Below are 15,795 nucleotides of genomic sequence, written 5' to 3' on the forward strand. Positions count from 1 at the left end.
AGAATAAAAAGGCTATAGGCTTGTAATATGGGTATAAAATAAAAGTATATAGGCTCAAAAGGGTTAACTAGGGATAGATTTTATTTTTGGTAGCATTAGAGTTCAAAAGGAACAAAGAAGGCCTAAAATCATATTTCAAGCCGAGTAGAACCTAGGATTTCTCTTCAACTCACATACCGTGCAAGTTCTAGACACAAATGTACAATACGAGACTAATACAAAAAATCTCACCACGCATTGGCACATGATTCACTTAGGATGACTACATTTCAATTTTCAATCAAAGCAAGTACTGAGTTAAGTCCAAATTTCTAATGCACACAACACAACATTTAGTACAGGAGACAAGACAATGAGCCTAAGCGTCACGAAGAAGCTATTCAACTTTTAAAGGCAAAAATAGTCCTCACAAACTCATGGAGAAAGTTATAATCCACATGCTCAGGTCTAACTCTGTTAATATCAAACAAGTCACAGAATATGCTAAATTTAGTATGAGTCTTTACATGCTACACTACTCTAAAAAGAAAAACTAATACTTGGTTAAAAAATTCATCCCTTGGACAAAAACCGATGGCCAAAGAAAAACCAAGGAGGATTATTTCCTTATAGATTACATTTACTAACTACTCAAGGTTAAAAAAATCTTTTTGTGCTTTTCTGAGGACCTTAATCCCTCAAGAAAGCTGTCTAGGAGATCCATCGTCGGGAAATGTCCAATTTTCTATTTTATTTTTTTTAAACAAAAACTCTTGATGGGTTTTCAATGTCATGGCCTTATGCTTCATATGTTTTGATGATCTAACAAACTTGTTATGAAGAACCAGATAGAGAACCTTGGCCCAAAGGGTATACATTTCATGTTACCTTGTCAAAGTCTGAAAATCAGCAAATGAATGAATGACCACGGGGAGGAAATTCAATAGGGACCTGGTGACTTGGTCCCTCAGGGGTCTCCGACACAAGCACAAGACAATGACTGTACACAAACATTATAAAGAGAAACACAACAGTGACATGGTCCCTCAGGGTTCTCTGACAGAAGTACAAGTCAAATGTACAGCTGGAATGTAGCAGCAGAAAGTGACCATCTAGCAACTGTCACAGAAGAGGAACACAACTAGGACCTAGTCCGTTGGTGTATTCTGACAGAAGTACAAGCCGACTATCCAGTTGGAACGCAACTGCACAAAGTGGCTGTACAGATAGTACAACAGTCACTCTCATTGGGAAGAAGTGTGCACCAAAGAGTTGACATCACTATCTATTGTGATAAAACAACCTGGTTCAAGACACACCATTTGTGTGCATTCAGTGATATTCTCTCAAGCAACAACAATATTCATTCGATATTGAAGTCACTGGTGTGTCAAGAACAAGAAAACGACTCCACTAAGGATCAGTTTCTTAATGAGTTTATGTACATCCATAGTTGAGTGGTAATCTTGTTATTTTCTCTTCATTGTATTTCCTAATTTGCTTTCTTAGAAGCTTTATCTTAGGAACAAACCAAAATTCGTAAACTTGAGAGTTTATGTTATGACTAGGGATAGTCATAAGTTTAAAGCCTTTGTAACTAGGATAGTTATAGAGTGACTTATGGTGGGTGCATCAAATGTTAGTTGAAGCCTTTGCAATAGGGTTTTTGCAAAGTGGCTTGTAATAGGGAAATTTCAAGTTAGTGAAGTTAAAAGCCTACAATAGTAGGTCATGGTTTCTTGATCCCCTTGTGTGGGATTTTTCCATGTAAAAATCCCTTGTCTTCTTTACTTTCAGTTTTTACAGCATTCTCAGCATCATCTCATATAGGACCAGGTACTCTATAGTTTGGTGGACTCATATAAACTATCATTTGGTATCAGAGCAGGTTCTTTCTAAAATGTTAACACCTAGAAAGGATCTCAATGGTTGCTCCACCCAACTTTGAGGAAGGACAATCAACCTACATACCTCCTAGATTCTATGGTCAGTACTATGGCTGGTGGAAGACCCGTGTGCATGATTTTATGATGTCAGAAGATTCAGAACTGTGGGACATCATTTGTGATGGTCCACATGTTCCCATGGAAAAGCTTGAAGAAATAGGACCAATGGTGCCGAAAGGTAGAAAAGAGTACAATGACATTGACAGAAAAGTTGTAGAAAAGAACTATCGTGCCAAGAAAATCTTGATGTGTAGCACAGGACCTGATGAGTACAATAGAGTCTCAACTTGTGATACTGCCAAAGAAATTTGGGAAGCTCTACAAACCGCACATAAAGGAACTACTCAGGTCAAACAATCCAATATCGACATGCTCGCCACTGAATATGAGCTCTTTCGGATGAAGGATGATGAGTCTATACAAGATATGCACACCAGATTCAAATCCATCATAAATGAGCTTCATTCACTTGGAGATGTCATTCCCAGAAACAAGCTTGTAAGGAAAATCCTCAGTGTTCTACCTGGTTCTTGGGAAATTAAGGTAAATTCCATCACTGAAACTAAAGATCTACAAACTCTGACCATGGATGAGTTGATTGGTAATCTGAAGACATACGAGATGAAAAGAAAGAAAGACAGTGAAAGAAAAGAGCCCAAGAAGGAAAAGAACCTGGTACTCAATGCTGAAAGCAACGACTCAAGTGATGAAGATAGTGACATGGCCTATCTTACTAAGAGATTTCAAAAGATGGTTCGAAGAAATGGTGGCATACCAAAGTGGGGTAGTTCAAGTAAAACAAGGAACAACGATCGCTATCACAGATGTGGAAAGTCAGGGCATTTCATCATAGACTGCCCACTCGCGAAATAGGAGCAATACAAGCAAAATCCTGACAAAGCAGCAAAAAGGAACTTGGTTCCAGATAAACGATTCAATCGAAAATTGCTGCTGACAATATTGTTAAGTAGGCTCTTGCTGCTTGGGGAGACTTCTCTAGTGAATCCGAAAGGGAACCAGATGCAGAAAACAGTTCCATGATGGCAGTGAAAACTGAAGCAACGAAGTATGATTCACTATTCGTGCTGATGGCTCAGTCTGATGATGATGAAGAAGATGAAGACGATGAGGTAAACTTTAGGGATGTTCAGAGAAATTGAAATCCTACTCTTCTAAGAAGCTAAGGTCATTAGCTAATGTCCTAATTGTTGCCTATTATAGCCTTGTAAATGATAAGGAGATCTTGACCATAGAACTAGAAGAGGCTGAACAATCTAGAGATGATCTAGTGGTCCGTGTAGTGGACTTAAATGAGACCATAGCTAATCTTGAAAAAGAAAAGGAAGCCTTGAATAAAAGAATAACTAGTGTGGAAAATGAGAGAGACGATATGATGGTAGTAGTTGTTGGTCTAAAAGAAACAATAGAAGGTCTTAGCAATGAGAAACACACCTTAGAAGAAAAAATTGCCATTACTGAAGAAGAAAGGGATGACCTATTAGTAATATGCACCAATCTAGAGGAAACCATTGAGGGAATCAATGGAGAACATATGAATGTGAGTCTTGGAAAAGAGAAAGAAGTAGCCAGTGAGACTTACATCATGCTTGAAAAGGAGTTAATTATTGTAAAAACCAATCTCTGTAGTGAACTCGAGAAGAATCAGCAACTTCAAGCTGAATTGGAGAAAGTAAGAATTGATCTTGAGAAATCTCTAAAGTGGACCTGGTCCTTAGATGCTGTCACTACCATGTATCTTAACAATAGTGGTAATAGGCAGGGCATCGGGTTCAAAAGGGAGAAAACTCCTTACAACCCTCACAGTAAGTATGTCACTGTACCTGATAACTGGCTATGTATCCACTATGGGAACAATGAGCATTTTAAAGAAAATTGCCAGGCCAGGGTTCAGTCTGCTCAGAAAAACAAAGTGTTTACTGATAAAGTGACTACTAACAAAGGACCAAGTACCACTCACAAGAAGCGGGTGTTGCCTGCATGGACTAGGAAAGCCCTCATTTATCCTTTCTATCATAACAAGGGACCCAAACTAGTTTAGGTTCCTAAATCTAACCCTTGATTTGCATGAGCAGGGAACAGTGAGAGGAAGTGGACTGCGATGGACTATGGACTATGGATGCTTAAAAGCACGCAACTGAAAACATCATGTATCTCTTCTCACTGAAAGCCCTGTAGGAAGGGAATGTATCCTTAAAAAGGAAGTAGAGGGTACATTCTCAGTGAATGAAAAGTTGGAAAGGTTCTTTTGGCACTCAAGTGGGAACGTGTACTATTTGAATGGCCTGAAAAGTACAGTCACCAATCTGATAACTGGCCAAGTGGTCTCAGTGGACAAAGGAAACAAGAATATCCACTCCGATTAACTATGAATCTCCACAAGCTAGTGGTATAAGATGGGTGAAGTCGGAACCTTGGCATGAAGGATTGATATATACAAGCTTCTCATCTCCAAATAAATTAACTCAGCAGGACCTGATCCGTGGTCTGCCAAACTCAAGAGTCACCTGGACATGGGTTCACCAAACAAGAGGAGACTCTCGAGGCGTTAATGGTTCTTGCCAAAAGGATTCAAGCAAAAACAAAAAAAGAAAAGAATGGATCACGTACAATTTCTCAACACCAAGGACACCACAACAAAATGGTATTGCCGAAGGAAAGAACAGAACTAGAAAATGCGGCATGGACAATGCTCATCGACTATGGAATCGCCAAGAAATTTTGGCAAAAAGTAGTAAATATTGCTTTCTACTTGGTGAACAGGTGTCTGATTAGGTCCCTCCTGAATCAAAACCCACCATGAGCTGCCAGACGGAAGAAAATTCCCTCTTTACTAAAAGACAACTCATCTAAGAACCATCTTGACTGAAAATGCCATGTTCTCGACAACAGGAAGGATCAACTTAGGAAGTTCAATGCAAAATACGAGCGAAGGAATCTTTCTGGGGTACTCTCCACAAATCAAGGCCTCAAAGTCTCCAACACAGGGTACACTCATTGGAAGGACGTGCTCATGGGGTATTCAACAAGTCACCTCCTCTAGCCAAGGAAGAAACGATGATGATCAATATGCTGAACCAACTCTAGTCCCTGGGAAATATCTGAGGCATCAAATAGGGAGGTTGATAAAATGAGTAAGATGAAGGAGACTGGCGAAAGACAATGCAACATCATCCTCCATGTCTTATAAGGAACCTGGTACATCATATACTACCACTGAAGCTGAAGGAAAAGTAGAGATGCAGCTCATGGCACTCCACAAGCAACAAAACACAAAGTGTGGGGAATTTAGATTAACCTCCAAATCTCCCCTACCAATCAAACTTCAGTCTCAAATTGGAAACACAAAGGCTCCCATCTGCGTGACAATTCAATCACTTTCTTTTATACTAGAGTTAGATAAGTATTTTAAAAAAAATCTTTTTCTTTAGTCCCTTCTATATCTCCACTCCTGAATAGAATCCAAAGTGTAAGTCCGTAGGAATCCTACTTGAAGGCTGCCCATAGAAATTTGAGATACCTTAAGGGAGCTCAGGACCTGGTCCTGTGTTACCCCTCAGGTGACAGTGTTTTTAATCCCGTTGGATATGATGATGTTAACTATGCAGGTTTTTCTGTGGAAAGGAAAAGCACTTCTGGAACGGTTCACTTGTCATGACTCATGCCTCATTATGTGGGAGACAAATAAGCAAAACTCAATGGCCTCGTCAATAACTGAAGAAGAATCTCAAAACAAGAGGACCAAGCACATTGAAGGGTGAGATTATCTTCTGCGGGTCAATATGAAGAAAGGGTTGATCTGTGGAAAGTCTTGCAGAATAGAAGACCAAATTCCAGATATCTGTATCAAAGCCTTGAGTAGAGAATATTCTGGATCAGACAAGGTGAAGATAGGGTCATAAGAGTCTAATGAAGAACTCGAGGGAGGTACAGTTCTGAACTACGAGGGAGGAGCTGCTAAAAATCTTTTTCAAAAATGATTGATCCGGCATCATGTTCTTGTACATTAGGTTAGTAGTAATGTGCTTATTCTACATGCCTTCTCAAAACAATTTTTTTTTGTGTTTAACAAAATTAACTCAACTGCCACATCATCCAACTTTTCAAAGTCTACATGTCATGTGTTGTCTATCAAATCCCTTCATCCCCTCTGCACGACAACACTTTCCCAAAAACCTATCACCGTTTTTAGAACTATTCAGAACCTGTTTCTCTCTCTCTTCTCATCATTAGCACTTCTTCCAATAAAACTTTCTTTCTCTCTCACGACAAGTCATGAACCTTCATTTCCTTTGTATAGCTGAGATCTTCTCGTCATCTCTTTCTCTAACTCTACTCGCCTACCAAGTACTCCTGTAATAGCGATCGAACAATCGTCTCCTTCTCCCACCATTAACACTGCTCCCACTTCCTTATTATCCTTGAAATCATCCCCAAAGCATCACTATTTCACGCCTTCTACTACCTTACCCACTCTTGGATCCTCCTCAATTCCTACAGTATTCCCTTTTCTGATAAACCCTATTTACCATCATTTTGAAAACCCTATGTCTTGTCACTCCAATGATCTTATCAAAAAACACTCAGGAGGTTTTACTCCTCAAGTGTTAGAAGCCCCTGAGGATGATCCTGATCAGTATCTGAACTCCTCCATGTTGGACTTAGTGACTCTCAAAGAGTCACCAGAAAAAGAAGCAGTGCATAACATCATGGCTATAGCTGCTGAGAGTCTGATGAATGAAGGAGCATATCTCTCGTCTGAGTACCAGGGGGAAGAAATTCCATTCTTAGGAGATGTAAAAACCACAACACTCCTCGAGTCCTTGGCTCATGAGATATTCTCAGAAAAACCTTCTGATGAACCTGATTCTCCTCCATGCAAACCCACTCCTGCACTTCCTAATCACTCTAAACTCGTAGAGTCTTCCTCTAAATCACCCACTATCAGGTCACAGTAGCAAGAGATTTTTGAATCCACATTATAGAAAAGTAAGAGAAGTGTCAAAACAAGGAAAAGAGGAAAATGAATCCAAAGGATTTTGTCATTAATAAGAGTGTGTCGGTAAATTGGATTGACAAAGATGCTCCAAGGGAACCTGGTTCCTTAGTACAACAATCTATGATGGCTCAAAAGTCTATGAAAAAGGCCTTCGATGAAAGTAGTGAGGAACAGAAAGGGTTATCCCTGAAGGACAACAACAAGTTTAAACGGAGCCAAACTGAGCTAGCCGTGTCTGAGGACAATACTATTGGGATAGCAAGTTGGAAAATAAAGTTTGTTGAAGGGTCTAGCGAGCAAAAATGGGAAACTATTAAAGAACCTGGTGTACTGAGGTCCATGCTCTGTGATGGTGGTCTTTGGCAGTAGAGATTAAGAACTCAGAAAGTGTTATGGGGTCGTACATTTGATTCAGCAATTTCGGAGATGGCATGCATGAGACAAATGTTGGAGATTGTGGAATTTCAACAATGGGAACAGTTGTTTGAAGGGAGAATGCCTCTGGTGTATGAAGATGCAGTACAAACTTTTTACGCATCTCTTTTCACTATCGAGGGGGATTATATTTGTGCGCTCGTAAATAGTGTAGAAATTGTACTCGATGATTCAACATTTGGAAAGGTTCTCAAAATTCCGTGTGAAGGTATGTCCTCAATTAAGGGTGTTTGTGGTGTAAACTTCAGGAGAGCCATCATGAAGGAGCAAGCTATTCAACAAGGGGAACATGTGCATAAAAAGGTATTGCTTCTTGAGTATCAACTTCTCTTTGAACTGGTCAATAAGGTGCTCTTACCTCATTCTGAGAGGCAACCTATTGCTACAAAATCGGATATGGTCTTAATGGAACTTGATGAGTTTATCCCAATCAATTTGCCAGCAATCATAGTAGATCATATGAAAAAGGTGGCAACCTTTAAAGGTGGGAATCATGAGTTACCATATGGCTTTTTCCTCACTCAGGTATTCAGATTCTACAAGGTCCCCTTGTGGAATCCCAGAGTAGGCACACGCAAGCAAACCTTCTTTAAGACCACTTTAGAAGAATGTAAATGTATAGAAAGAGTTGGTGGAAGTATCTTGACCATTTCTCAGCTGATCAACGCTCATAATGTAGCTTCTGAAGAGATCAGAAGGTTGAGGGCTCGAAATGCCATACTGGAGACTTAGCTCAGTCAAGCAGCTAAAGGGCCTGATTCTATTAATAAAGAAGTTGTACGACTAACAAAGGAAAATGATAGACTTTGGGCACAATTACTTGAAGAACAACTGTTTACAAATGCTCAACTGGACCTGGTTCTCAAAACCATTGTTGTCTCTTCTTCCAAGCCTTCTTCCTCTAGTGTCCCCTAGGATCCTCTTAGTGACCATCTATTTTTGCTTTAATCTTCTATGGCTGCTATTTTATTTTTGTTTGCTTTTGTTTTTGTGTGATGGCATGTTGATATTATCCATTACTGCTCCTGACTTACTCAATCTAATGTAAACATCAATAAAATAGCTCTTATTTTTGCGTCTACACTGCTGTGTTCCTCTGGCTTCTATTTTCTGTCATGTTGTGTGCACATATATGGCGTAAGCTAGCTGTGTAAAACTTCTTTATGTTGATTACCTGCTTGTGCTCTTTTTAATGATGCCAAAAGGGGGAAGAATATTTCATGGGTGTGAGTGGGGAAGCTCTGAGATTAAGGGGGAACCAATCAGTTCATGGAATTAATGGGAAATCAAAAAGAAAAAGATATCTGACATTAAGGGGGAACTATGTGTAATGGGGAAATCAGACGGAAAAGGAGATCTGAGATTAAGGGGGAACTATGTGTAGTTCTAGTATCTTATAAAGAGATCTGAGATTAAGGGGGAACTATGTGTAGTTCTGGTATCTTGTTTGGTTATTTTGGCTCTAAACAAATACTATCCATGCCTAAGCTTGTCATCATCAAAAAGGAGAAAATTGATGGGTTTTCAATGTCATGGCCTTATGCTTCGTATGTTTTGATAATCTAACAAACTTGTTGTGAAGAACCAGACAGAGAACCTTAGCCCACAGGGTATACATTTTATGTGACCTGGTCGAAGTCTTAAAATCAGCAAATGAATGAACGACCACAGGGAGGAAATTCAACAGGGACCTGGTGACTTAGTCCCTCAGGGGTCTCCGGCACAAGCACAAGACAATGACTATATCCAAAGCAACTGTCACAGAAGAGGAACACAACTAGGACCTGGTCCATTGGTGTGTTCTGACAGAAGTACAAGCCGACTATCCAGCTGGAACGTGACTGCACAGAAGTGGCTGTAGAGATAGTACAACAGTCACTTCTCATTAGGAAGAAGTGTGCACCAAAGAGTTGACATCACTATCTATTGTGATATCTTTTGTGATAAAACAACCTGGTGTAAGACACACCATTTGTGTGCATTCAATGGTATTCTCTCAAGCAACAATAGTATTCATTCGTCATTGAAGTCACTGGTGTCAAGAATAAGAAGACGACTCCACTAAGGATCAGTTTCTTAATGAGTTTATGTACATCCGTAGTTGAGTTGTAATCTTGTTATTTGCTCTTCATTGTATTTCCTAGTTTGCTTTCTTAGAAGATTGTCTTAGGAACAAACCAAAATTCGTAAACTTCCGAGTTTATGTTGTGACTAGGAATAGTCATAAGCTTAAAGCCTTTATAACTAGGATAGTTATAGAGTGGCTTGTGGTGGGTGCATCACAAGTTTGTTGAAGTCTTTAAAATAAGGTTTTTGCAAAGTGGCTTGTAATAGGGAGATTGAAAGTTAGTGAAGTTAAAAGCCTACAAGAGTAGGTCGTGGTTTTTTAATCCCCTTGTGTGGGATTTTTCCACATAAAAATCCCTTGTCTTCTTTACTTTCAGTTTTTACAGCATTCTCAGCATCATCGCATATAGGACCAGGTACTCTATAGTTTGGTGGACTCATATAAACTATCAACTCTACAATAATAACGAGTACTAAGCTACGCTAGCACAGAAACTCACCCAAACAATCTCCTCACCCCACACTTAAAATTGTGCAATGTCCTCAATGCACACTATAAATAACAAGAGGGTAAAAGAGACTCCCCGGTAGTCCAAAGGCCAAAGCAATAGCAGCTCATGAGGTACTCAGACTTCCCCCAGGCTTCGTCCTTTGTGTGGGTACCTCACACTAGTTCCAACCGACTAGCTCACTTTTGCACACTTCCAATGGCTGCGGTTCCTATTCTTATAATCCTATAAAACAAAAACAAATACTACAATAATAATAAAGAAAAAAAAAGCAAAAGAAAACAGTAAAGATGGGTTGCCTCCCAACAAGCGCCTAATTTAACATTGCGGCACGACACTGCTACTCTGTTCATGCTAGGCGCTTTATCTTCTTCTTTCTCCCATTAAGCCTAGCCTTTTTACACACTCTCAGAAGGTCTCTTCTTTCATCTCTGGATCTTTTCTCAATCATCCTTACACACTCAGCTTGCAACACCACCTCTTCTAATTCAGTTGTCCCATCCGAATTACTACAATTCGCATAAGGACTTTGTTTTATCCGCGTCAGTTCTACCACAGTAGTCATGCACAAGTCCTCATAATGCTTAGGGATATTAAGTGTCTTGTACACATTAAAAGTGATTTTCTCATCGCGAACTCTCATCTTTAACTTTCCTTCCCTAACATTAATAAGTGCTCCACCGGTAGCTAAGAATGGTCGCCCCATAATAATAGGTACTTCCTCATCTGCCTCATAATCAAGAACAATAAAATCAGCAGGAAGAACAAACTTTCCCACTCAAACTAACACATCCTCAATAATTCCTTCTAGCATAACTAGTGATCTATCAGCCAACTGTAAAGTGATTATAGTAGGTTTAAGCACCCCAATCCGAGTTGCTTGAACAAAGAGGATGGCATCAGATTTATACTAGCCCCTAAATCAGATAGGGCTCTACCAACATCTTGTTTTTTGAGAGACAGAGGAATTGTGAAACACCCAGGATCCTTCAACTTAGGAGGAGGTTTACTTTGAACTCTAGCACTGCACTCTTCAGTAAGTGCAGCTGTTTCAAACTCTGTATATCTTCGCTTGTTTGTCAAAATATCCCTAAGATACCTTGCATACTTAGGCACTTCCTACAAAATTTACACCAATGGCAAATTCACATGCACTTGGCTCAAAATATCTAAGAATTTCTTGTATATAGCATCATCTTTTTGCTTTTGAAGTCTTTGTGAAAATGGAGGTGGTGGCCTTATCACAATTTCTGGCTTTTCTTTCTTATTCTCCTCAACGGGTTTAGGAACTAATTCTCCTTTAGGTCTAGCTATATACTTCTTTTTCTCTGGAACTTCTTCTAATTCTCTTCCATTTCTCAAGGTAACCGCATTGACTTGAGACTTAGTATTAGGCTTAGTATCACTCGGGAGAGCTCCAACAGGTCTAGTATTTTGATTTGCTACTAACTGCCCCATTTGCCTCTCAAGGTTTCTAAAATCGGTCCTGAGATGTTGATTGTCAAGCAACAACTTCTTCAGCAAGTCATTTGTACTCTCTTCTATTTGTTGGGGTGGGTTCTGATGTTGATTGAAATTTCCTTGGGGTCTATAACAATTTTGATGCGACTGATTTCCACCCCATGAGAATTTGGGATGATTCTTCCAATTTGGATTGTAAGTGTTCCCATATTGTGTGTTCTGATTCATTAGACCTTTGCTCTGTTGCCCCCACATAGTATACAGATTCAGAATTCGTGGTGCATATGTCACTTATATGACTATCACCACATAGTTCACAACAAATAGACATTTGTTGTACATGTTGCATCTGTTGTATTTGTTGCATTGTCATTCTATTCATCTGATTTGCTAATTTTGCTAACAGCTCTCACGGCTGAAACGTCATCAAGCTCAATCAACCTGGCTTCCTTCTGTTTAATTGCCCTTCATGAATCCCTATCTCCTTGCCAATTATGATCATTAGTAGTGAATTTATTTAGTAAGAGTTGGATTCCACTGTACGGTCTATCCATGCAACTACCCCCACAAGCTGACTCAAGATTCATGTTTGATGTATCATCTAGACCATCAACAAAAGTGTGACCCAATACCTCATCAGTCTGGCAATGATGTTGGTAGTTTCTGAGTAGCTTCTTGTATCATTCCCACGCTTGACAAAGTGTCTCTCCATCCCGTTGTTCGAACCCAAGAATCTGACTCCTCAATGACTTTGTCTTCTTAGTGGGAAAAAAACTTGATTAAGAATTTCCTTGCTAGATCATCCCAAGTGTGGATTGAGTTTGCGGGCTCCTTTTGCAACCATTCCTTAGCTTCCCCAAGCAGTGAAAAGGGGAAAAGTGTCAGCCTGACATAGTCCTTAGAAACGTTCGGATAATTGTAAGTATCTATAATTTCCAAGAAATTCTTAATGTGCCTATGCGGATCTTCATGAGATAGACCCACATATTGCCCTATGGACTGAATCAGCTATACCATGTACTGTTTGATTTCAAAATGCCCTGTGATCTCGGGCTTCATAATAGCCTGAGTCATATTAGCAAGAGTGGGCCTTGCGGCTTCAATCACCGCACTCTCTTCAATACCTGCCATCTATATTGGCTATGGTTGAACTATGATGTCCAACTCTCCTTCTAGTTTAGTTCTAGCTCGACTTCCTTCCTCACTGTTTAAAGTATTTGTTCAATTTCAGGATCAAGAGGAAGGAGATTGTTTGCGCTTCTACTCCTCCGCATTCAAGAGAAGAGCCTGTGTTAACACAAACAAGGTAAACCGAAAATTAAAACTTGAATAAATAACTAATGAAAGCTCAATTCAGTCAAGTAGCTAATTTTTAAGTCCCCGACAACGACGCCAAAAATTTGTTGCGGACAAATGCACACGCAAGTATACACGATCCTCAAGTAAAGTAGTGAGTAGAGTATCATTCCCATGAAAACTTATGATTAACTATTGACTGGTTCAAACTCAATTAACTTATTGATTCAAGATATTTTTCACAAAATATAGAGGTGACTAATTCACTACCTAAAACTATCAAGCAATGAATTAACTAGAAATCAACCGAACAAATAGCAATTTCAAATAACAATCAGCAGGAGAGAATATTCCAGGGTCACGAGTTAGCTAACAATCGTGTTGCGTTCTTGGCTTAAAATGACTAATTGATTTATCTGGATTATTGATTGACAGGGTTGATATTGTTCATAAGAATTTGTCGAATTCTTACTCGCCTATTCAAGCTAACTTAATGCCTATATGTCTATGGAATTAAGATTAACAAAAATGCATTTATACTTTCTATATTTCAACCAAGCAAGCCAATTAGGTATATGTTTATCCTAATTGCGAATCCGTTCCCCGATGCCCGGAGTTCAAGAACTTGCTCTATTTAATTCTATATGCAATGTAAAGTTCCCACTTTTGAGTTCAACTCTAGATTCGTAGATAGTATTTTAGTGTTAGCTACTCAGCAGAATAATTAAAAATAGAATTAAATAAACAACCCAATATGATAAAATCAACTTCGTCAAATTAAACTTTAAACATTAACATTCATGTTTCACCCATGACCCTATAACAATAGGGTTCTTAGCCATGCATTCTCATAGTAACAATTTCAAGTAATTCCCAAGAACCCATAAAAATCAATAAAAGAAGGAAAAAGTAAGAACTCAAGACAATTTCTGTAGTTCCCAAGCTTTGTCGTGGCTTTTTCTCCTTTCCCAATATGTTAGATGACCTAAAAGAGGTGTTTTTGGCTTATATATTGCATACAAAAGTCGTGGGCCAAAGTTCTCCTAATCCTAGTCCGAATCTGCTTCAAGGATTGATGCTGGGGTGGATGCTTCACATCCATCTCGTCCTCCGCTTCTCAGCTTCGCATGCGATTGATGCAGGGATTGATGAATCCACCCTTTGTTCCTCCATCTCATCTTTGCTATGGTCCGACTTCAGTGCTAAGGGTGCACCAAGTAACCTTCTTTCCAAGGATGGATGCGACGCATCCACCCTCTTTTCCTCTAGTTGGAGCATCCTTTCTTCATATGTTTGCTCTCCAAACACCCTAAATCATCACATACATATCAATTAGTTATAAAACCAATAATTAAACCATGTTGGGCATTTTTAACACCAAATAGCAACAAAAAGCATTTAAAACATGGGTAAAGTAATATCAAAACATATAGAAATATGCCCAACATCATCCTACTCTATGATATGATCAAGTTCATGTTTCTACCATTCACATGGTTAGCCTAGTAAATGAAATTGTACCAAATTCTGTTGAAAAATATTTTATTTTCTTTCGTTTAGAATTGACAACAAAACTAGCCTATGTCCAAACTCAGTGCTACATTTAATTATCACCACTGATCGAAAAGGCTATCTTTACTTTAGGTATATACATCGTTTAGACAGAAATGTACTTGTCGATTTTGAGATTGCATTGAAACAACAAAAATTTATTAGCATCATTTCAATGTCCGGTTATTCTATTTATGTACACAAATTGAGCCTCAGAGACCCAAAACATTGAGACTGAATTTGTTTTCACCTCAATTTAGCTGCTAATCGTCCAAGGATATTGCTTTGTGGTCAATGAAGTGGGTTGAGAACCATGAGCTCAATCAATTAGCTTTGTCCTTTTCAGATACCATAAATGTAATCCATCAGCTTTTGGATTTATAGATTAATGTCATTATTTACCGTAAAAATTGGATAACAATTAAACTTATAAAGTGGTTTTAAGGATACGTGATTTTACCTAATACCAATTGATAAACATAAAGATTAACAGTATAGATTAATAATTAGATGAAGCAAACCAATCTTGCAACGTGATTCATCCCTCGAGCTTGATTGCCCTCAAACTGATCAGTGCCCAAAAATAGTTAAGAAACAAACTAACTAATGAACAAGAATATAAGCTAGAAAGTATTGTATTGCTTTGATATGCGTGAATGTAAGATGTTTACAAAGTATTTAGAATCCTCTTAATATAGTAGAGGAATCCTATCTATGGTACAATTCTAATTATGGAAGTAAATCCCATGATTATCCTAAACGATCGCCTTTGATTTGTTCTGTTCCGAGATTCTCACCATGATTTACGATCGGTCACGGATATCTCGCTTTCCTGTTATTGTGCTTTGCTCGAAGTCTACCCTGTTTGGTCTCGATCGTTGCCGGCCTTGATCTCAGCAGGTAATCGATTCTTGAACTAGATATCTTGTCTTCGTTACTGTGATCTGCTCCACTACGAGGCTGACCCTCGATGCAACTCTCTGATCTCGATCAAATAGTAAAATCTGCTAGGCCCGATTTTAACTGTATACTGATAACGCCCTCGTTTCTTGGAATGTAATGAGAAAAAATGAACTGAGCATTCTATTTTGTACCTCGACCGATCATGACATCATCCTCGTGACGTAAGCGACTGAAGGGACCGAAATATCCCATCGGTACAGTTCCCAAAATCATTAATGAGCGTTAGTTGACGGTCGACCACCAGTGCCTTTGAACCGTCGCCGTGAATCCCTTAAGTAAGTCTTCTTCTCACTTCCTCAAACTTTACTTTGAATTTTTCTTGTACTAATCTTCAAATTCCCTTTGAGTTCTTCAAGTTTATCTGCAAATCTTCAAAGCTTTTCACATCTTTTGAGTAGCCAATGTCAAGATATATATGCTCAATAACTAAGGGTGACCTTGAGCAAGTGAAGAAAGATTGCCATTGGAAAGATAAAGAGGTGGTGATTCCGACCCCCTGATCGGCTCGAACCCTACATCAATATATAATGGCGAGGAGTGGTCGATGCAGCTTTTACCCGAAATGTCGGGA

At 39.0% G+C, this 15,795-nt stretch overlaps 1 protein-coding gene across 1 annotated transcript; it reads right to left on the minus strand.

Moving 5' to 3' along the window:
• Window positions 1-10,302: 10,302 nt before the first annotated feature.
• On the minus strand, window positions 10,303-11,669 carry LOC138873272 (uncharacterized). Its single transcript, XM_070151719.1, has 3 exons — window positions 11,199-11,669; window positions 10,865-11,072; window positions 10,303-10,679 (listed from the first exon to the last, which is right to left on the minus strand). Exons 1-3 carry the CDS (start codon window positions 11,667-11,669, stop codon window positions 10,303-10,305), a joined length of 1,056 nt encoding a protein of 351 aa, XP_070007820.1.
• Between the last annotated feature and the right edge of the window lie 4,126 nt (window positions 11,670-15,795).

Source organism: Nicotiana sylvestris, chromosome 7 (assembly GCF_000393655.2).
Source record: "Nicotiana sylvestris chromosome 7, ASM39365v2, whole genome shotgun sequence".
NCBI classification, from domain to species: domain Eukaryota; kingdom Viridiplantae; phylum Streptophyta; class Magnoliopsida; order Solanales; family Solanaceae; genus Nicotiana; species Nicotiana sylvestris.